Source organism: Lepisosteus platostomus, chromosome 6 (genome assembly GCF_059453375.1).
Source record: "Lepisosteus platostomus isolate fLepPlt1 chromosome 6, fLepPlt1.hap1, whole genome shotgun sequence".
NCBI classification, from domain to species: Eukaryota; Metazoa; Chordata; class Actinopteri; order Semionotiformes; family Lepisosteidae; genus Lepisosteus; species Lepisosteus platostomus.
The window spans coordinates 9962500-9983550 of record NC_142616.1 but is presented as its reverse complement, the minus strand read 5'-3'; the positions used below and the strand labels follow the sequence as shown (position 1 = coordinate 9983550).

The 21051-nt window shown below is 48.6% G+C and overlaps 3 protein-coding genes and 1 non-coding gene across 8 annotated transcripts in view; 1 reads left to right on the top strand and 3 right to left on the bottom strand.

Moving 5' to 3' along the window:
• The window catches only part of LOC148660107 (telomerase protein component 1-like), a 56945-nt gene extending 48820 nt beyond the window's left edge, over positions 1-8125 (bottom strand). Inside the window, exons 1-7 of one of the 5 annotated variants that reach the window (XM_088634129.1) lie at positions 8015-8125; positions 4108-4623; positions 3269-3457; positions 2225-2374; positions 1726-1890; positions 1060-1197; positions 503-574 (exon numbers count right to left, since the gene is read on the bottom strand). In XM_088634129.1, the coding sequence (XP_088490255.1) occupies positions 503-574; positions 1060-1197; positions 1726-1890; positions 2225-2374; positions 3269-3457; positions 4108-4611 (1218 nt within the window). In that variant the 5' untranslated portion in view covers positions 4612-4623; positions 8015-8125. Of the gene's footprint in view, positions 1-502; positions 575-1059; positions 1198-1725; positions 1891-2224; positions 2375-3268; positions 3458-4107; positions 4624-6458; positions 6479-7014; positions 7538-8014 lie in introns of those variants that run through there. The other 4 variants (XM_088634132.1, XM_088634131.1, XM_088634127.1 and 1 more) reach the window with 4 other exon arrangements.
• Positions 1-21051, top strand: part of LOC148660099 (protein mono-ADP-ribosyltransferase PARP14-like) — a 197362-nt gene that overhangs the window by 51193 nt on the left and 125118 nt on the right. The gene's annotated exons all lie outside the window — the stretch shown is intronic.
• Positions 8959-9030, bottom strand: trnad-guc (transfer RNA aspartic acid (anticodon GUC)). The gene has a single exon. It is a non-coding gene; the product is annotated as a tRNA-Asp (tRNA).
• LOC148660105 (telomerase protein component 1-like) overlaps positions 11982-21051 on the bottom strand; it is a 48962-nt gene continuing 39892 nt past the window's right edge. Inside the window, exons 47-56 of the mRNA XM_088634124.1 lie at positions 20735-20826; positions 20186-20318; positions 19616-19746; positions 18479-18600; positions 16073-16201; positions 15504-15603; positions 14992-15109; positions 14483-14565; positions 13514-13618; positions 11982-12528 (exon numbers count right to left, since the gene is read on the bottom strand). Coding sequence (XP_088490250.1) covers positions 12409-12528; positions 13514-13618; positions 14483-14565; positions 14992-15109; positions 15504-15603; positions 16073-16201; positions 18479-18600; positions 19616-19746; positions 20186-20318; positions 20735-20826 — 1133 coding nt within the window. The 3' untranslated portion in view covers positions 11982-12408. The remainder of the gene's footprint in view (positions 12529-13513; positions 13619-14482; positions 14566-14991; positions 15110-15503; positions 15604-16072; positions 16202-18478; positions 18601-19615; positions 19747-20185; positions 20319-20734; positions 20827-21051) is intronic.

Here is a 21051-nt window from a genome sequence, read left to right as displayed (position 1 = left end):
CTCGATCACCTACGGTGCTAAGGCTTCAGTGGGTGTGATCACCTTTTACACAGAGGTGCCGTGAAGCCTGTGGCTGGAAGGTTGCCGGTTCAAATCCCGCGGCTGGCAGAGGAATCCTACTCCGTGGGGCCCCTGAGCGAGGCCCTTAACCCCAGCTGCTCCAGGGGCGCCGTATAAATGGCTGACCCTGCGCTCTGACCCCCAGCTTCTCTCCCTGTCTGTGTGTCTCATGGAGAGCAAGCTGGGGTATGTAAAAAGACAAATTCCTAATGCAAAGAAATTGTATAGGGCCAGTAAAGTGATCTTGCCTTTTATCTTAATTACAGTCACTTTTTAAGACAGAATTGGGGAGACCCATCCTCCCTCAGCTGAACCCCAGCCAAGCAAACCTGTGGGATCCTATTGGAGCGGCTTCTCAAGAGCACAGCTACCAAAGGGGCTGGAAGGACAGAAGGACAGAAGGGCCTCGTCTCGTTTGACACCTTTCTGAGGAGGAACTCACGTATTTCTCCAGCTGCACTGGCTCCGATCTGAGGAGCTCTGCCCATTTCTTCCAGTCCTCGGGTCCAGGTTTCTGCAAGAACAAGGACGATGCGATGAGGGGAACGGTCTCCGATCAGGTGGAGGTAGGACGGGGGGCAGAGCTTGGGGTGGCGAGGAGACGGTGAAGTAAGAAGGAAAAGAAGAGGAAGGCAGAGGGAATTAAGGGACAGACAAAAAGGACAAATCAGCCACACAACTAACTAACCATAACTACCTCTGGTTACAAAAAACGATTATGCGACTAGTGAGAACTAGAAATAACTATTATTATAAGTAACTATATGACTGGCAAGTTATGACTAACAGAACTCTAGTTATAACTAACTGCATTATATGAATGTAACTTTCTAATCTTATCCAACACTGTTTATAACTGGTCATAGCTAACCACAGAACTAACTACCCATAACTACACTAACTAACTATTATTCCCGGTTAGTTAAAGCTAGCCACGACTAACCACAGAGCAGAGTACATGCAGCTAACCAGCCAGGGCAGCCTGCTCCTGGTCCTTACCTTGGACTTCTGCCTGGCACGGTCGTGTTTGCAGCGGTGTTTGCGGGTGTTGTACTTGGCCAGCTGGTATTCGCTGAACTGCTTGAACTTGTGGGCCATGGCTTTCTTGAGGCAGGAGGGCAGATTGGGGCCAAAGCACTGAAACGAGAACGAGGGACTGAGGGGGGCGAAGCCTGAGGGGAAGCCGTGGGGTTTTCCGAAGATTCTCTTAAGGGCTGGGCACAACTGCAGCTGCAACGACAGGGGCTATCAAAAGTGTTCACCCCCTCCTCCTTGGGCTTTTTCACAATTACAATGAGAAAATGAATATAGGAGGTCCCCCAGGATTTTGTTTTTGCTTTGACATTTTAAAGGGTTTCCCATTGATCCCTGGTAATCCCAGTTTAATACCTGGATTCCATATTGTTACACAATAAAATGTAAAACCGGGATGGGTGGGAGGGGGTGAATACTTCTGATGGCCACCGTCTGTCAGACAGGGCACAACGCATTGAGGCGGAAAACGGGAAGCGACTGGTAATTAACTTTGATCTGGGCAGTGGGGAACAAGCCCAGCCTCATCTGGCAAGGAAAATCACTTATTCCGAAACTGAGCATCTCGGCAGACGTCTGCTTTAGATGGCCAGCCAGCATCGGCTGAGATTCCCTCAGTGAAGGCGTACGTACGGAGCTGTAGAGCCGCGCGACCTCGATCCAGTCGGAGGGCAGCTGCACTGCAGGGCAGAAGTACCTCCTCAAGTGCACCTTGGCTTCAGGTAAGCTGGCGGCCAGAGCCAGGAGGAAGTTGGCCGTGGTTCGCATGTTCAGCTCCTGTCGGGCGTAGACAGCCACCTGCGAGAAAGATGGAAACGTGCAGGACGTCACACACACACACACACACTGCAGATTATTCGTTCATTTCTCTTCTCTGTCACCGGCCCTGAAAACTCCTAGCAGAGCCCTTCCCCCGATTTCTTTTGATTTTCTGGTTACAAAAATGATCTTTACTGCAAAATTAACAGCCAGCAGCCATATCACTCTGCAACTCACAACTGGCAGCCCCACTGAAGCTCAGCAGGTGTGAGCCTGGTCAGTACCTGGATTACAGACTCTTGGGGAAAAAACTAAGGTTGCTGCTGGAGGAGGTGTTAGTGGGGCCAGTAGTCCCTCACATTTCCAAACTTGCCTTCAGGAGGAACTGCCCGTCCTGCTGCGAGATGTCCTGAGCAAGGCTCTTCAGTCTGGTCCACGTGCTCTCGGCTTCGTCCCAGCCTTCATGGCCAGGAAGAGTCTCCTTTTTCACAAGGGAGCAGCACACCATGTTCAGCAGGAGGAACTGGGAGAGATGGAGGGATGGGTACAGAGGGGGAGAGAGTGTTAGGCTGGCCCACAGCTTAGAAAAACAAGGAAAGACCCTATGTAGGTCCTGGAATCACAAATATCCTACACCAGATAGCAAGAGAAATCCAAGGCTGGGGTCAAGAGGCGAGCAAAAGTCCAGAACCAAAAGTCAGATTGGAAATCAAGCGCCAGAGATACAAACCACGAACCAGAAAACAGCCCAAAAACCAAAAGTCAGGCAAGGGGTCCAGGGAGTATCCAGCATGGATAAGATCCAGAACTCCTAAGTGTTGAAACAATACTGAGCACCGCCTGAATACAGAGGAGGGTTTAAACAGATTTAGGGAGGGGAGGCATGGTGATGAAGGGGATTGGCTACTGCCGTTTGGCTGTCAGCCCCAGAGCAGGGGTCACAGACACACGGCCCACGAGATAATCATCCGCAGCCTGCAACAACTCACTTAGACTAACAAAACGTTACCAATAAAATTAGGTAATCTGATACTGTAGCGCCCTCGCCAGGTGACAAAGCGAAGGTGCACCCAGATAATGCATGCGCAGCGGTGAAGGCTGGGAAGCGTAGCGGGGGGAACGGTCTGAGGGTCCGCTGGGTGACCTCTAGGTCACCCTGTCGATGTAAATAGACCCTATAACACTTAATGTAAAAATAGCAGTGAATTGTTTACTCTTGTTTTGTCCCTCGTCTTGTAACCACCCAAAATCTGTGTGCGTGTCCTATTCATAGGCAAGAGCTGAATGGTCAAATTCATCTTTCTTGTCCAAAAGACGAGACCTAGAGCTGTCCGGACACGTAGACAACCTGTAGGAATAGTGACCCTGACTCTGTTCATTTAAGCTCTTGGGATCAAACCATACCTGCCCGACTCACCTTCTTGTCTCTCAGTTCCTCTTCCAAGTGCTTGCTGGTGTCAGGAAAGTCAGGAAACTCTCCCATCGTCTCCCACACGTCTTCCTGCTCCCGGCTGGTCTCCCTCAGCTCCAGCTCCGGGACCGGCATCTCCACAGCCATCTCTTCCACATCCTCAGCAGCCTGGCGGTCTGGGTAACAGCCTGGGATCTGAAGTTCGCGCAATCGACTCCAATTAAACCGCGGGGATCAAGAGCTCGGCTGTAATCTCCTGGATCCCGGATCAAGTGGATCAAACGGCGATCCCAACTACAGGATTTTTCAATCAAGCATTATGATCTGTTAAATGGACTCCCGAGTATCACCATGACTGTCCTCACATCTTGGACACAAACTAGCTTAGAACAAGAAGGGGAGTTTCTGGCTTCTCCTGAATTGTGTTTTGTAATAAATGAAAAAAAAAAACATTTAAAAGTATCAGTATAACTAAAACGTGTTGCATTCTTCTTGCATTTAACAGGAAAGGTCATGCTTCAATGATGAACAGACTTAGGAGATCGCATTGCCTGAACAGTACATTGTCATTTCCTCAGCATTTCCCCCAAAGCTGAATTCTAAAGCAGACAACTTTAGTATCCCCCTCCCCTTTTTTCAAAAATACATAAATGTCAAGTCAGCAGTGTTAATCTCAAGGCAAGGTGTTTAATGGGGCAGGGACCATTCACTTAATAGAGAAGACTCACCGCTAAGGACAAGTTCAATGGGATTTTTAAGGATTCGCTGAAGCAACCACTTGCCATGAAAACTCAACGGCGATGTCAAGGTTTCCTACCCACAGTGCACCGGTCCTACATCCTTACCAGGCTCTGTAGTGTGCTCCCAGTGTGGAGCTGTGGATCTCCAGCGGGCTGCTCACTAGGAGATGGTACCTCTTCTTTGTCTGCGCCTCGTCTTCCCCACACGGAAATCAGAGAAGAGGGCTGGAGATGGCGGCCGGCCGTTGGGACTCCAGCAGCGGAGGGGAGGCCCTGAGCCGTCCTCTGGGAGAGCAGCATGTGCTGGCTCCCCAGGAGCGAGCAGGAGAGGTCGGGGGCGGCGGTGGCCGAGAGCCGGGTGGGAAGGAGGGCCGGGGAGGTCGTGGCAGTGAGGGCGCCGGCTGCCAAGTGCAGCTTGTCTCCGTGACGGGAATGGAGGCCGGTGGGGGAGGTATGGGCTGCCGGTGTCCTGACAGCTGCAGAGGCCTGAGCGAGGATCCGGTTTTCCAGGGAGATCCCGGAGCTCCGGGCCAGATGGCTGGAGTAGAGAATGTGATTGTGGAGCCCCTTCTCTGGCTCAAAGCCCCGGACCTGCTGGGGTGCCTTCATCCTGACAAAAGCCTGGGAAACATTAGATACGATTAGGAGTCACCAACCTGCTGCCCTGCTGTCATTAACGAACCTCAGGAGTGAAGACCTTCACACTTGTGACTTCACTCTGAACATACAGGTAAGGAAGCACAGGAAGCTGAACTCTGCCACTCATCCACTTTCTAACCACTAGAGAGGTCTCTAATCCTTCTCCTGCAGGGGGCGTTGTGTCTGCAGGTTTCCTAGATCTCCTCTAAGACCCAGTATCTGAAAAGGCCGGGAGAAGCTGCCTTTTTGGTCCAGTTTGGCCAATAGCAAGCTGATGTGGGCTGTTATGAGCCTGGCTGGGTTGCAAATCAGTGGAGACACTGGAGCCTCCAGGACAGGACAGGAATTGGGAATCCTTCTACACCCACCCATTTGGTAACCACTTCTTCAAATTCAGGGACACGGGGGAGCAAGGGGGGCAAGGCAGGGTACAGCCTGGGTGGGACGCCAGTCCATCGCAGGACACACACAGGGACACGCACAGGCACAGACACACTCACAGCAGGGCCAGTTTTCCCCAAACTGGACTGTGGGGGGAAACTCGTACACACACAGGGGAGGCAGGGCTGGATTTTAGTGTCCGTAGGCCCTCTCACTCCGAAATGTTCAAAAAGAGGGGTCAACGCCCATTGAATGACATCGATAGACACGATGCACTTTAAACTCTTCTCATGCTAAACCACGTGATTGATGGAGCGAGTCGAGCCTCACCATCACTTCGATACTTCCAGTTTGCAGAACAGCCGCTAAATCGGATTAGGATTATGGATTTGGAGCACCTAGAGTCGATCGAAGCATGTTGTTTCGGCTCGTTTTTCGTTAGTCACTAGTGTTTCCCTCCTTCCTAGGCCCTAGGCACTGTGCCTAATGGGAAATCCGGCACTGTGGGGAGAAGACAGAAACTCCATGCAAATGGCACCCCAGGAATCAGGCCCAGAACCCCTGCACTGCAAGGCACTGGTACTAACCACTGCGCCTCCCTCCTTCAAAATATGATGCTTCAACTTCAATGGCTTCAATAGGACAGACTTAGGAGGAGCAGGGGAAAAAAATACCTAGTTATAATTAATCTGTTATTAAGACTGGGTGAATCACAAATACAAAATGTGTCTACAAAAATGTATTTATCGTGTTCCGATTTGTTACCCTCTCTGGCAGCGTGTTGTTCCGTGGGTTGTTGTTGTTGTTTATTTGTGCATCTTTTTTATATTCTCCCACCCAAACGTAGAAAAAAAAGTAAAGAGCCGCAGAGTAATTATACAGCATTGAAATACAGCAGCGCTCTTCAGGCTCAGGTAAGTGCTACGGCTGCAGAAATCGTTGTGCTTTGGTGAACAAATTCCCAATGAAAGGCAGAGTAAGCGTCATACAGGGACTGTCCCTGTAGCATAAATACGGCATCGCATGAAAGAGTCCTTAGACTCGAGAATCCCTCGTCGTAAAACTCCCAGCTTTAAAAAAAGTACAATCTAAGACACGCTTCAGTGCTCGAGGTGTTTGGTCACACAACCACACCCTCCAGTCAGTCTTCCCCACGCCTCACGAAGTCACGCTACCGTATTATGGCTTGAAGAACGCCCCCGCAAACACCCACTGCTTCAAAACTAAATTAAATGAGCGAAATGAAAGTTATCCCAGTGCGTTGTGCCACATTAAATAAAAGCACGAGAAAAAGAGATTCAGAACGCAAAGCTGTCAGTGTTCTGTGTAAAAAAAATGGTTTGAACATCATGGGAGTTGTTCTTAATAAACTGCGGAGCAAAGAATATTTTAATCTTCCTGCTGTCAGTAGTATTGTGAATATAGTAGACCCTTACCTGGATGAAAACAGGACGTAAAGGAAGGGTTTCAGAAATCAAACAAAACTTTATTCCGGTGCTTACAGTCTGGGTAATTGGAGACTGCGCTGTTCTGCTTCCTATGGTCATATATGGGTTTTTCGCACGAACCCGTATTGAACAGTATTTCTCGCGTTGAGAACGTGTGCACACAGCGGTCCCCGGGTTCCAGTTAGTGCGTAATTACGCATCGATGAAAAACCGGAGGTTTAAAAAAAGATAATTAGTTCACTGATAGTTTGATATAGAGGCTGTGGAAATTTCCACAAGTCGTGGTCTTTAAAATGCATTTGGTTTGAAGGCGTTCTGTGCTTCCATTGCGAAGATATGGACAAAAGAATATTCGTGCTTGGTCAAAACAATGTCATAAAAACAACAAAGTGAAGGCTGAGAAAGCATTCACAATGTATTTTATACACAGAGCAAGTGTTCTCGCAACTCTAAGAGGTTTCGTGAAAACGCTACAGGCGTGCCAAAATCGTTTTCGAACTTCAAGCTAACTTTACCCCGGTCCAAAACCTGCACCCATACAGACCCGGCCTCGGTGTACCGTCTATCGTTCCACTCGAGATCTCCGTCACAGAGCCGGTGTAATTCACAGCGCAAGCGATACTTCCAATCCGGCTTGAAAGCGTTTCGTGTGTGCCTGTGCAATTGTAATTCAAGGCGTTTTGTTTCAGTGAATCAGCAGGGATGGTTACAATGCCAGTGGTTTCATCGACGATTCAGATGGAATGAAGACCGCAGATGGAGCACCTGGCCGCCCAGGATTGAGTCTGACGCTCTTGATCTATAGCTCCAAATCAAAGGTCACTCTCCATAAACACTGTGTAATCGGTGTCTACGGTTCAAGGAGCTGTCCTGTATCTTTCTCGATTTCGTCAGCACGGGGAGGGGCGTGGCTTTTTTCCCCCGACAAACACACAGCGTTGCTGCTCCTTCTTCTTATCTTTAATCTGGTGTGGTTTTATTTGGCTGGAGTCGAACTAGGCGTGAAATACAAAGACCCACCGCTGAACCGGACTGCCACTTTCCGCACAGTAACGTAGTGCACTATTGTCGGAGAAACTTTATCCAAGAGGTGACCGAGCAACACGAGGGCGGGTCCGTGTCTGTGAGTTGTGCTGTGTGTCATGCATTTACTGTACAGCCCACATAATTACTGCTGTTGTCAGTACTGCTATCGGTACTGTTCACCTTGTGCGCAGTACACAGAGTGGCTGCGTCTCTGATGTGAAATGGGAGTAATAAGAGTGAGACTCTTCATTTTACGATCCAGTGACGTGGCTGCTGGCACAGTTCATGGCTGCCCCGAGACGGAACCCATCCGGACAGGCGAATCACTTGTTTGTTTTTTAAAACAGTATTGGAAACGCAAGACGTTTTTGGTTTAAAACTGCTGCAGACGGAGAGATGAATTGCGGGAGGGCTCAGTCATTGAGCTGAGCGATCGGCTAACCCGGGCAGCTCCTTGACAACGACAGCACATTAGAAATCTTCTGCTGAATGCAGTTCAAATGACTAATTACACTTACCTGAACAAGCAGATCACTTTGCTCTGCTCTGCCTGTGCGCCTTTTGCTCGAACTTTTTTTGTGTGCGTGCAATTACTTTCATGAATCTCACCACATAAAGGTTTGGTTAGTCGGACTTCCGTCTTCACTCGTCATCTACCGTATTCAATGCCTTATAAGCTCATAGCAAAATGTGGGCGCAGTGCGCCGTGAAGTCCGAGTCCTGTCTTATGAGAGTGCTTCGGAATGTCAAATAAAAGTTCACACAAACTTCTTTTTTTTACAGCGTTAAGCTCTTCATACTAAACTTATGTCCAGGCTCATGACTTTTCGTTTTAGGTTTCTTTGGGGAAACGTGACACGGAAAGTGGTCACAGATCTCTTCATTTCAAAGCCGTTTTAACACGCAGTCGCCTGAATATGAAAACATTTTATATTCCACTTTCTGGAGTAGGATTCTGAAGGGGGACGTTTAACCACACACCTAAAATACGGCAAAAACTGAAAAATTAGACCTCTTGTGGGCGCCTTTGTTGGGACACAACAGTGGAGGACACAGTACAAAAGAAGGCTCTTTTATATCGGGGAATGATTTGGCTTCAAAAAGCCTTTAGTGTTGGGTTTTAGCTCCCCAGTGCACTACAAAAAGGAGTAGGAGATGCTTTTTACCCGCACTGAATAGATTCTAAAGAAGTGAACTACGTTTTATCGTGGACTTGTACTGTTTGTTTGCTGTTCTTGTTGTAAGAATCGTGCACTGCATAGCTTGATCAACTGCGTCAATGTACTGCATTATATGTCTGTTCTTTGAATAGTTGCCTGGATTGTGTTTTTATGACATTTGACTTCTTGTCTATGAGCTGTGTGTTGGCAACTTAATTTCCGCCTTAATAAAGTATGGATTAATAAAGTATATGGCATCGTTTGAATGTGAAATTGAATCGGATGGGATAAAAGCTACCTCTCTCCCCGTCGGGGAATCGAACCCCGGTCTCCCGCGTGACAGGCGGGGATACTCACCACTATACTAACGAGGAGCGCGTGTGTAAACCTCAGCTCTATTTTACTGTGAGGAGACACTTCGGTTTCGGTTTCGGTTTCTATTTTGATTCCTTTCAGAAGCGGACGTGAAGCCGTGTATCCAGCTGTGCTATCGCACTGTGCTCCTCCCCCATGCACGAATAACACATATAGAATCGGATATACGTCAGGTTTATATTGTAACGCCCTCGCCTGGTGGTGAGGAGGAAGCGCCCCTAGGCGCTCGTAGTACCGCTGGGCATGCTGGGAGTGGTAGCCGGGAAGAGTCTGAGGGTCAGCACGATGACCAGCGGCTGACCCTACCTGTGTAAATAATGTCCTAGTAATTCTAGTGCCCTGTGTAGTCCTGTAAAAGTATAGTGTGTTGTTAGGTAATTACCACCCTAAATATGTGTACGTGTTCGTCAGTCTCCTCATGTGTGTGTAGATCCTGTGTTTGGTTTTGGTGTGGTTGTTAAATAAAGTCAGTGCTTTCTGACGGCCATAAATACAGCCACACACACACAAACCCTTTTCAAGCTACACTGCGGGCAACACACCCAGGTGAATCCTGGATAAAACTGTCCTACCTGTTTTGCAGAACCTACAGTAGGCAGGGAAGCATCTGCGAACACAGCCTGCTGCTTCACCCGGGTATCGTCCGCCCGGAGGGAGATCCCAGCCCACCGGCCAGCTATGAACGAGTACCCGTTCCCCGTCCTCTTTGACCTGGCCGACATGGAAGAGCGCTGGAAGGGCGAAATCCTGAGACACTTTCGGCTCAGGAAGCGGTCAGGCGGAGGCGACTGCAGCGACCTGCAGGCGCAGGGGAACGGCAGGTACAAGATCGCCTTCCAGACGCGCAGAGGTAGGAGACCCCTCGGGCCGTCAGATCTGTATTCGGGGCGGTTGTGCCCCGATTCTTATCGTATCGTGTACCTCGCATATATTTGTTATGGCATGTGAAGTTCATACCTAGTCAGGATGTTTACTACATTTGTCTCTCAGCAACTTCAACCCCAACAGGGTTTTGCTCGGGATTAAATTTTTACCACCAATTTAGATCTCAACTCTAACCCCAGAAGGAACACTAGGGGAAAATGAAAGACAACTGTGGCAGCAGTTAACTTTGCTAGAATTACATCAGACTTAATCAATAGAATCAAGTGTTCGGATCACTAAAGGACATATCGAGCTAGAGTAGCTCTGTGGGGGTTCTCACAACCTTACAAAGTAGACGAACAGCTGGATTGTTTTATAAACTAAGAGGAGGGGAATATAATCTTGGTATTAAGAAAGTAATCTGAGTAATATTAAACAGCTGAGCAGAAAATCAACTACGTGTCACCAACATCAATTGATTCATATTGTTCACAGAATATATAAAAAGGAATATATACATGCACAAAAAAAAGACTTATTACAGGAAATAATACAGTATAGCGAAAGTATTTAACATTTATATCTATAGGCATAGACCCAGTATATAGCTATAACTAGACAGCAAATGATTAAATACAGTAAACACAACTATCGCTAGTTACACTGCACTTAGCCAGTTAATCAGAGCTCAATTTTGCTTTCCGAATGTTACACTGCACTCTGCAGCATGGTGACATTTGCATTCTGGTCCTCTAATACTTTATTTTCATAAGCATCAACAGTGAGCAGTTTCTTACTTCCGTCTGCAGCCCTGGCTGGGGGCTGCGTTTCCTCAAACTGGCCACTAGCTCTGCAGTTGGTTTCTCTGTGTCCCCTGCCTTTTATCTCCCCCACGCTGCGGTCATGCCTAGGGGACGTCCTAATTTTGCAAAATGGTTCCAGCTTCCCTTGCATCTTGCAGAATCTTGTGAGACTTTGCGCTGCCGTGTTCACCCCAAGAGAAGTCCCGAAGGAGCTGCTGAAGGTTTCGGCTGAGCAAGGAGAGCTGCTTCTTAGCCCCAGGAAGCAGTTCAAGTCGGATGTGTGCGAGGGCACCCGTGTCCACAGGCGACTCCGAGCCTGTGTGTGTCCGAGAGTGTGACTCTGTGTGCATGTGTGACTGTGCATGCATGCTCTAAAGAGAATCTCTACGCTTAGCTTATTTGAAACACACGTTACCTCTTACTCACATTTTCTCCAAGTCATATTTTTTACCTCTCGTCTTCGGACGGCTAATTTGAGCTTTACTTCAGTCAATCAGAACAGACTGGCCTTGAAAACTTACAGCGCTGGTTTATCTTGCCTGATGTGGCTCAGTCGTTTTGGTGAGCCATTTCCTCAGTACTCATCCCCGGCTCTTACCCAGCTTCTTTAGCTTGAATGACCAGTTTCTCCTGAATTGCCTAGGTGAGAACCCACCATCCTGGACAGGTTGGAAGAAGGTACTAGACCAGAGTAAGTCTGGGATGCATTTTTGACCATTGTAGACGGTTTTAAGACAGCGTGGCATAGTGCCTAGTGCTTTCAACTTATAACTAGAAGGTTTGAGGGTTCAACTCCCAGCTAAGGGCTCCCCCCCCCCACTTAAAAGCTTAAAATGGCCAAAAACATGCTTAAAACCACTTCTCAGAACACCCAGCATGTACACCCTCTTGCTTAGTTCTGGGTCTCCTCTTGTTTTTGTAGCAACCAAAACTGGTCTCAGGAGCTGATCCAACTCACCCAAAGAAGGGTTTAATATACGACCTTGGGCATATCCGTGGCACACAATGAGCACAAGAAACACGGTAACAAGTAGTACCTAATTTAGTCCTTGAATATGCACCACTGCTTACATGGGCCAGCTGTTAACAGGATTTTCGGAAAAAGGTTATTCTTGCTTTCTATCAGTAATCAGGCACATCCAATCAGGACCTATCTTTTCCTTTTAAGAAACCACGTCAAGTCCCTTCAAATAACAGTGTGAAGGGCATGATGGGGAGAGGGACAACTAGTAGCAAGCAGAGGGAGAAGGTTTCCACGGTAAGAGATCGATACTGACAGTAGGTTTAATGAGTAGAACAGTTTTAATGAGATAATGGGGACTTTCAAAGTCAGCCTGATCAGGGCGAAAGTTCACACCGACTGCAACACAGTTTCAATTGAGAATTCAAATTTGCAAAAACGAAGACGCATAATAATATAATATAGGAAGCTGAGGATGTGGAAAGGTGTGTATGAAGAAGGGGGGAAGGAGGAGGGGTGTGAGAATGTGAGGTAAAGTGTTCGTTTCAAGGGGACAAAAAGAGGCATTAACAAGGAGGAAAGGGATGTTACAAAGGAAAATAAAATCAGCTTCAAGCAAAACACTCCTTCAACCAACAGCAGTGCACCCCAATCGGTTCAGTATCGCTTCAGAGCTTCGTCCACGTTTTCACTCTGCAGGATTGGGAAAGCAACCTTTCTGGAACCGGATCCATCTTCTGGCTGCCCTCTCAGTCCTTCCAGCTGATGAGGTACACCTGGCCCAGGCTGTCTCCGCATGCCAGCTCTGAGGGCCGAAGGGGGTTCACCTCCAAGCTCCAGAGGGGGGCGTGGCACAGGAACTGACCCACCTGGACAGAAACACGAGATCCGTGTAACAGCCATGTCTGCAGTTTAACCCCACCTCTCCTGTGCACTGACTCGAGCAGCTGGACCTCTCCTGTGATGAACACGGGAATTGATGATGCAGTTGACCTGAATTCCTTACCCCTGAACAAAACCTATCATCCATCTGATGGTGCGTACATATATCGCGCATATCAGCACAGAGCAGATCAAATCTCTGGACTTCCTTCAGGGCAGCGATCATACCAGTTCTGAATCCTGCACTATTGTAACAGGGCTGGACCAGGTACAGAAAAAAAAGTCACCCGCATCTGAAGTTTAGATTCTCCTGTGGCAGAAGACCCAGTCAATTTGGAGTTATTTCCTCACTCGGGTGCTGCTCTGTGTGCTCTCGGAGTTTGTGAGTGAATGGGACAGACTAGTGATGCACCAGTGGTGTGGAGGTGGACTTTTGGCTTAATGGACTTATCTGCTGTCTAGGGTGCGGTGCTGTGTGTGCTCGGAGTCCGTGAATGACCGAGCTTCCTGGCTGGGACAGACTAGAGCTGCATTTCTCACTGGTGTTGTGCAGAATTGGCTCTGTGGCTCAGGATCTGCGCCTGTGCCTGGAAGGCTGCCAGTTCTATCAAGCGGCCGGCAGAGGAATCCTACTCCGGCGGGCCCCTGAGCAAGGCCCTTAACCTCAAGCTTCTCTCTCCCCCTGTCTGTGTGTCTTATGGAGAGCAAGCTGGGGCATGCAAACAGACAAATTCCTAATGCAAGAAATTGAATACGGCTAATAAAATGATCTTATCCTGTGGTGGAGGACCTGGGCTTTTGGCTTGGTAGAGTTTTCCGCTGTCTAGAGCGATGCTGATCTTACGTGCACAGAAAGAAAACATCACCAGCTACTAAAAAGGGCTCATTATTCATCCAGTGTCTGTAATGCACATGGCGGCCAGCTCTCTGACTGGCTCCAACACCCCCCCGACTTCCCACGGTCCCAGGCACCTGTTTCTTCGTTTCTCGATCCCACAGCTTCAGACTCCTGTCGTGCGACGCGGAAATGATCATGCTCTCCGTCACCTTCAGTGTGCTGATCCTGTCACTGTGCACCTGTAAACAAAATTTAAGATAATTTGCTGGCCCGGACCCATTAATAAACAGCAACACACCTAGTGGAGACACTCGTGGGGACTCCAAATAGATAAATATTCAACATACATGAACTTACTGAAGCCAGTGTATCCCTGTACACCTGGAACAGTGCTACCAAGTACCACCAGGTAGGATTCTCCCACCTAGTCTACAGAGCAGCCACATTATCAACTTGTAATCTAATCCAATCAGATCAAAGAAGCTAAGCCTGATCAGACTGAGCCTGATCAGCACTGGATTGCTGCTGCAACTCGTGATGGAGGACCAGTAGTTGGCGCTCTTCCTTCTGGATCAAAATTGCCAGACCAATGCCAGTATTGTGATCTGGGCCACTGTGCTGTAGGAGGTATCTGTCCTTGATGAGACTGAGATCATGACTCCTTGGGTCAGTTCAGTTCATTTGTCATATGCACAAGTTTAATGAAATGCTTATTTGCCCCAATTGGCATGAGCAGTTCCACACATATCTTCTCCGCTCAGCACCAAAAACCTATATAAGTCTGGATCACGTACCCCAGAACAGACAGACGGGCTGCCTCTATGCGCGTGAAATCAATAAATTCCTAAGCTGATCTACTGTGAGCAGAGCCTTCATTTTCCACCTTAACGACAGCGTGGCTTCCCCATATATTTCCCATTAATTCGACAGGTGAGGTCATTTCTCCCCTCTAATCACCAGTTTATGTATTGGAGTTGCTGCAGACCTACCAGGGAGGTGCAGAACTTCAGTGGGATCTCTTCTTAGATGTAAAAATCTCAGAGCTCATCAAGAGTGAAAACCGCTGTAGAAATGCAATATACAGAGAGGGGACAGGAGCTCACCTGCTTCTTGCTGCTCCAGGAGCCAGTTTCTGGGGGCTGGTTGTACCACATGTTGCCTTTGGAATCTCCGAACACAACCAGTTCTGTGACAGGAGACGGCGATCGATGAGAAAAGACACCCAAAACCTCACCAGGGTTGTATTATTCAATAGGCACAGCAGACACTGTGCCTAGGGCCCACGAAAACTGACAACAATTCTGACCATTTTTAAAACAAAATGATATGGCTAATAGCTGAAGCACAGATCTATCCTTGAATATAAGCCTAGGCAGAGTGTATTACACAAAGAGTCACGTCAATGGCCATTGTGTTATTTTTTTGTTCAACGAAGTGTAAGGAATTGACCATTTAATCATGGAAATGCATCTATCCCAGGGCCCAGGAAGCAGAAGTGTCTGATGCCTACAAAGATTTTAATCCAGCCCCGGATGCCCAGTTCCACCGTCAGCCCTGGCTAACGGTGGCGACTTCCCCGCGGCGGTGAGGATGAAGACCTGCGCTGCCCTACCTTTGTGCATGGCGGCCGCCGTAATCTGTGAGTCCCCTTCGTCGGGGGTGTCGGGGCCGCCTTCCATCTCCACGTACCTGAAGCCAGAATGTACGTTGCTGGTATTCCCCATGGCGTACTGAAACAACCAAACGGACCAAGAGAGTAACCCACCAACCCAACCACGCTGGTGGGACTAGCAGGAGGGAGAGAGGCTTCCCTAAGAGTTACTGAAATTTCCCACCCAATCCCAAATCCCGACCTTCAAGCCGGATCACCTTCAGCCCCGGTTAGGGAAAGGAGAGAGGAAGGGACGTCACGCACCCTTTTCATCCAACACCACGCTAACCAGGATCAGTCTGGTCTGATGGGTGGAGACTAACTTGCTCAGATATGGAAATGAGTCTGAAACCACTGGAGTCAAAGTTAACGAAGCGCCAGCTGCCGGGGGGTTGCGAAAGGGGGACGCTAACGAGAAGACGGACGAGGCAGGGAGGGGAGGGGAGGAGACGACGAAGAGGAGGAACTCTCACCACAAAGCCCACATTGGGAACCCCGTTTTCCTCTGCCAGGACCCAGGAGCTCTTGTGGTCGTTGGGGTGGAAACCCAGCACCCTGCGGCGCAGTGGGAGGCTGCGGAAAGAGCATCACCGCAGGTGAGCGAGCTCCTTCTCTGGACTGCGGGAGGACTGGGCTGAGACGTGCCCTGACTCACACCTGTCGATCAATCGATGTCAGTGACACCAGGTTCGGGTGGGGAGCTGCAAAGAAGCCATCAGAGGATAATTCCATGCCGAGAAGCACACTGGAACCTGAGGACCGGAGGCACTGCCTTACACAAAGGACGGGGGATGAGTGGAAGCTCTTGTTGCTGCTGACATCCTAGATTCCTTCGAGAGATGAACGGGTGCGATCCTCCCTATTAACCAAAGACCGGGTAGGCTAGATCGGCATTCCTCTCCCGCCTGTGACAAGCCCGCGAGTATTTTTAAAAAGGGTAGAAGTGTTTTTTGGGCGTTGCCACCTACTTCAGATGTGCGCTAGAAATCAAGATTTGAGGGAGCGATTTTTTTTTTCCTCCTCCCACGCCGGCAGCGGCTACCTGCAAGTGAAGTGATCTTCGCACATCTCGTCCACGATACTCCCATCGGTGCAGGCCCCCAGCAGCACCGAGCAGTAGTGCAGGGTGGTCGCCACGTGCTCCAGCTCGAAGGACGACACCCGCTTCACCCTGTGTGTGGGGCAGGATGGAGTGAGAGTTAGGTCAGTACGCACTGCTAGTCAGTATACAGAAAACAGCAATAACATATTGGTTATACCCTTGAAAAAACAGTGACTGGGACTCCTGTCGAATGCGAATTCAAATCACAACACAATGACAATACAAATGACAGAATCGTAATCAGACAATACACACTAATGTATACTGTTGTAAAAAAGAAACGCAACACCTCCTCCTCCACACTCGGGAACAGGCTGACCCATCCGTGAAGAGGACCTGATGGCACTGCTGACAAGTCCATCGCAGCCTCTGTCTGGCCCAAGCCAGTCAGGTGTGACGTCTAGGAGGTGTGAGCAGAGGGCCTCTGACAGGTCGCCTTGCTCTGAGGCCATCAGCATGGAGCCTCACTGTCCTGTCACTGATGCGGGCATTGTGTCTGCCGGCAGTTTCTGTAGCAGTACGGGTGGCAGATCTGAAACGATCTCTCAGATGGACCAGTCTGATGCGTCGGTCCTGCTCTGGTGTGGTCACTCGAGGGCGACCGGATCATGGACAGTCATCTGTCCTGCCGGTCTGCTGAAACCTTCTCTGCAGTCGGGACACAGTGGAGCGGCTTACTCCATAGTGTCTGGCAACGCTGGCACATGACATGCCTGCCTGCAGCATGCCAATGGCCCTCTCCCTTGCTTCTGGTGACATTGGAGGCATTATGGAAATCACAGAAAACTGACTACGTGTGGCCTTTTTCTTATAGTGACCTAAGCTCTGAATGAAGGCCTTTTTAAAGGTGACCTGATCAGGCATTGTTCCACCTGGACCTCATTGGGTAAAAGTGCACCTAACAAGCTTTTGTGTGATTGGCGAGTTGCAATGCCTAATTGCACAAGCTGTATTGCTGTTCAGAGGGCTTAAAACAAATTGACAATTTTTTGTGAAAGTACATAAACTATAACTATAGTATTCTCATTCCAGAAAATGTTACATTTCTTTTTTCCATCAGTATACTGTATATATAAAATATCTGACCAGGGTAAGAAATAGCAAAGAGAACAGACCCTGATGACGTACAGACACAGTGATCATATTTCTAGCCTTAGAAACTGGGAGATACAGACAGACCTGGCTGCTCAGAGAGGACAGACTGTGCTCTTACTGAAAGCAGTGAGAAACAGAGACAGATGCACTGTGAGAAATACTCTGGGCTTAGGAAAACATCCTTCTCTTAAATACATCTAATCCCAGAATTCCCACACCTGTCAAAATCAAAACTACCAATGGAGGAGGGAGGATGAAACTAAATAGAGCTTCAGCCCATTATGTGATCTCCTGTCCCAGCCTGAGGAACAGACACTGAGCCTGTCTCTCAGTAATAATAATAATACAGTGTGTGATCTCCTGTCACAGCCTGAGGAACAGACAGTGAGCCTGTCTCTCAGTAATAATAATACAGTGTGTGATCTCCTGTCCCAGCCTGAGGAACAGACACTGAGCCTGTCTCTCATTAATAATAATACAGTGTGTGATCTCCTGTCCCAGCCTGAGGAACAGACACTGAGCCTGTCTCTCAGTAATAATAATAATACAGTGTGTGATCTCCTGTCACAGCCTGAGGAACAGACAGTGAGCCTGTCTCTCAATAATAATAATACAGTGTGTGATCTCCTGTCACAGCCTGAGGAACAGACAGTGAGCCTGTCTCTCAATAATAATAAAACAGTGTGTGATCTCCTGTCAGAGCCTGAGGAACAGACAGTGAGCCTGTCTCTCAATATTTTATTTTGTTTTATATGAAGTGCATGACTGTGCACTGAGTGGAAGGGTGTGCAAGGAAAAAAGCAGATGAAGGGGACAAAGGAGAGAAGGCTGGAGCAAGAGACTGGAAGAAATAGGATGAGAGAGAGAGAACCAGTGGAAGGAAAGGAAGGGAAATGATGAAGATGGAGAGGGGGTGAGAGCAACATGACACAAGTGCATGGAGCGTGGATGCCCATACCTGGAAGCCTCCGTTGTCTTAAACACTGCTGGTGCTATCGATTGTTCTTATAAATAGCCCGTGTGAACAGATGCATCACACTACAGTGGGAGTGGGTTGAGTGAGATCGTTATGTGTCTAATTAGCACCGTTTTTCTAAGCAGACTGGGAGTGGTCTGTCCCCGATCCATACCCTGACCCTGACGTGTCCCACTCTGCTCTCTGGAAAGGTTTGGAAATGACACGCCGACCCCCCACCCCGATGCAGGGCACCCCCGGCTATGATCCGGGTGGGCAGGCTGGATGGGACTCACTCCGCAGTGGTTTGAGGGGGCTGCCAGTCGAGAATCCAGATGGACACGGTCTTATCCTGGCAGGCGACAGCAAGCTGCCTCTCGGGCATGAAGACCATGGAGCTGACAGCCGCGGCCCCCACCTGCACGGACAGAGGGTGCTGATCAAGATGCAGACAATGTATGGGAATTGAGTAACGCGTCAATTAAATTTTAAGCATATTAGAACAGTTACATTCGTCCCATCTCGCCAATTTGGCAGGTTAGTCGATAATCGATCGCAGGACCATCCAGCTTGTTCTTGAAAGAAGCCAGGGTATTGGCTTTAGCAGTGTGGCTGGGCAGCGTGTTCCAGACCCCCACCACATTTTGTGTAAAGAAGTACCCTCTGTCCTGACCAGAAGATTTCTTCCAGCTGCTTATTGAAGGAAGCCAAAGCATCGACTTCAACCATATGTCTGGGCCGCCTGTTCCCTGCTCCCACCACAATGTGCGTCAAGAAGTTCTTGGGTTTACCAATAATAATAATATTTTCTTACACTTATACAGCACTTTTCTGGATACTCCACTCAAAGCACTTTCCAGCTAATCCCCTCCACCACCAGTGTGCAGCCCCACCTAGATGATGCTCTAGTACTCTCACCACACACCAGCTCTCAGTGGGGAGGAGAACAGAGTAATGAAGCCAGTTCAGAGATGGGGATTATTAGGAGGCCATGACTGGTAAAGGCCAATGGGAAATTTGGCCAGGATGCCAGGGTTGCACCTCTACTCTTTTTGAGGAACGCCACAGAGAGCCAGGACCATCTGAAGGATGACGCCATTTTTACAGTACAGTTTCCCCATCACTATACTGGGGCATTCAGACCCACATAGATTATGTCATAGATTATGGGGGGTGGGTGCCCCCTACTGGCCCCACAAACACCTTTTCCAGCAGCAACTTTAGCTTTTCCCAGGAGTCTCCCATCCTGGTACTGACCAGACACACATCTGCTGAGCTTCAGTGGGACTCCCACTTGTGAGTTGCAGGGTGGCATGGGTGCTTTAAATACACTACCCTGCTGTTCCCACTTAAGTGTTTCATTTAACCTCCACCTGAGTATGGAACTTGTACATTTTGCACTAGCTGTGCGCTGGAAGGGGACTAAGTCCTACCTGCGTGCAGCAGATCACAGAGCTCTGGGCCCACACACACAGCCGGCCATCCTCGTGGCCCGACACCAGCAGCAGCCCGCATGGGGAGAAGGCCAGCGCTGTTGACCCCCGCTTCGTGGCAGAAGCACATTCTGGAGCTCATTAAAAAAAAGCGACAGAAAAATCAGACTGCAACATGGACAGTAAACATGAAGAGTTGAGATGGAAGTGCTTATAATTAGAAAATGGATTGATGCCAGAGAATATATATTGGTCTTTGGCTTTACTCAAGATCAAGGCACTGTGATAGAACCCTGATAAGCATACATGTTGGAAACTCTGAACTGACCAATTTTATAATCAGCGTTTAAGAGAAAAACAGGTTTTCTGCTATACTATTATCATACTGTTATATAACTATATTGCAAAGCACTTGCTTAAAAAGCTTGGAGAAGGCATTTACCCTTAGGACATGACAAAAAAAATGACTTACACTAAAAAAGGGATTAATGGAGTGGTACTCCCCTAAAATCTACAGGCTCTCTCCCTGGTCTGGCTTTGAGGCGAGGGGCTCAGAGAAAGGTTCGTTACCCATTGCCGTGGAGAGGCTCCAGACTCTCAGCGCGCGGTCCTCGGACACCGTGAGGAACGCTGGGACGACATCCTCGGAAACCGAGGCGCGGACCCCTGCACCGTAACAAGACAGCATGCTGTGGTGCGCCACCTACAGGTGACAAAAGGAACTGGCTCTTCAACTCGAACTCAAGGCGCCACCTTCCTCCCACCCGCACTTAATAAAACCACCCTTCTAGCTCATGATTAGTCCAACCGTGACCTGGCATCATTCGTTTTCCTTTTGCAGGTTAAACGTAAAGGAATAATCATCATTTCTCAAGCACAGGCAAGGAGCTGGATTGAAAAATATTGTAATTACAGGAGGTTGTCTTTATTACTTTGTCCTTCCTTGCAAGATTGGAGACAAAGGAAACCACGCTTACGAAGGTGTAAATGAGGCATTGCCAGCTGAAATTGAAACAAGAAATCCTAACTGGGAGGCATCTGAGACAACTGTCCATCACCGCAATCACTGGTCATTTCTCACGCTATCAGAACTCTGCAAAAGACAACACATTATCTCACCTGCAGGGGGCGCCATAGTCTGACCGTCCCGTCGTCGGACGCCGTAGCTACTGTGAGGCAATCGGGTTTGACATCCTGACTATTGATCTCGTCTTTTCCCAGCATTCCCCACCGAAGGAAAAAAAGAGCACGTTTCACCAAATTTGAAGACTGAGCATTAAGAAGCAGATCTTAATCTGCTCATGCACTGCACTACATCAAGTACTCGAGTATAAAACTGGGCATTTGAGTTTAAAACAGGATCACTTTTCCATTTACTTCAATATGGCACTTTCGGGTCCATTCCATTGTAAAATTGATCCTTAAACGACTTAATC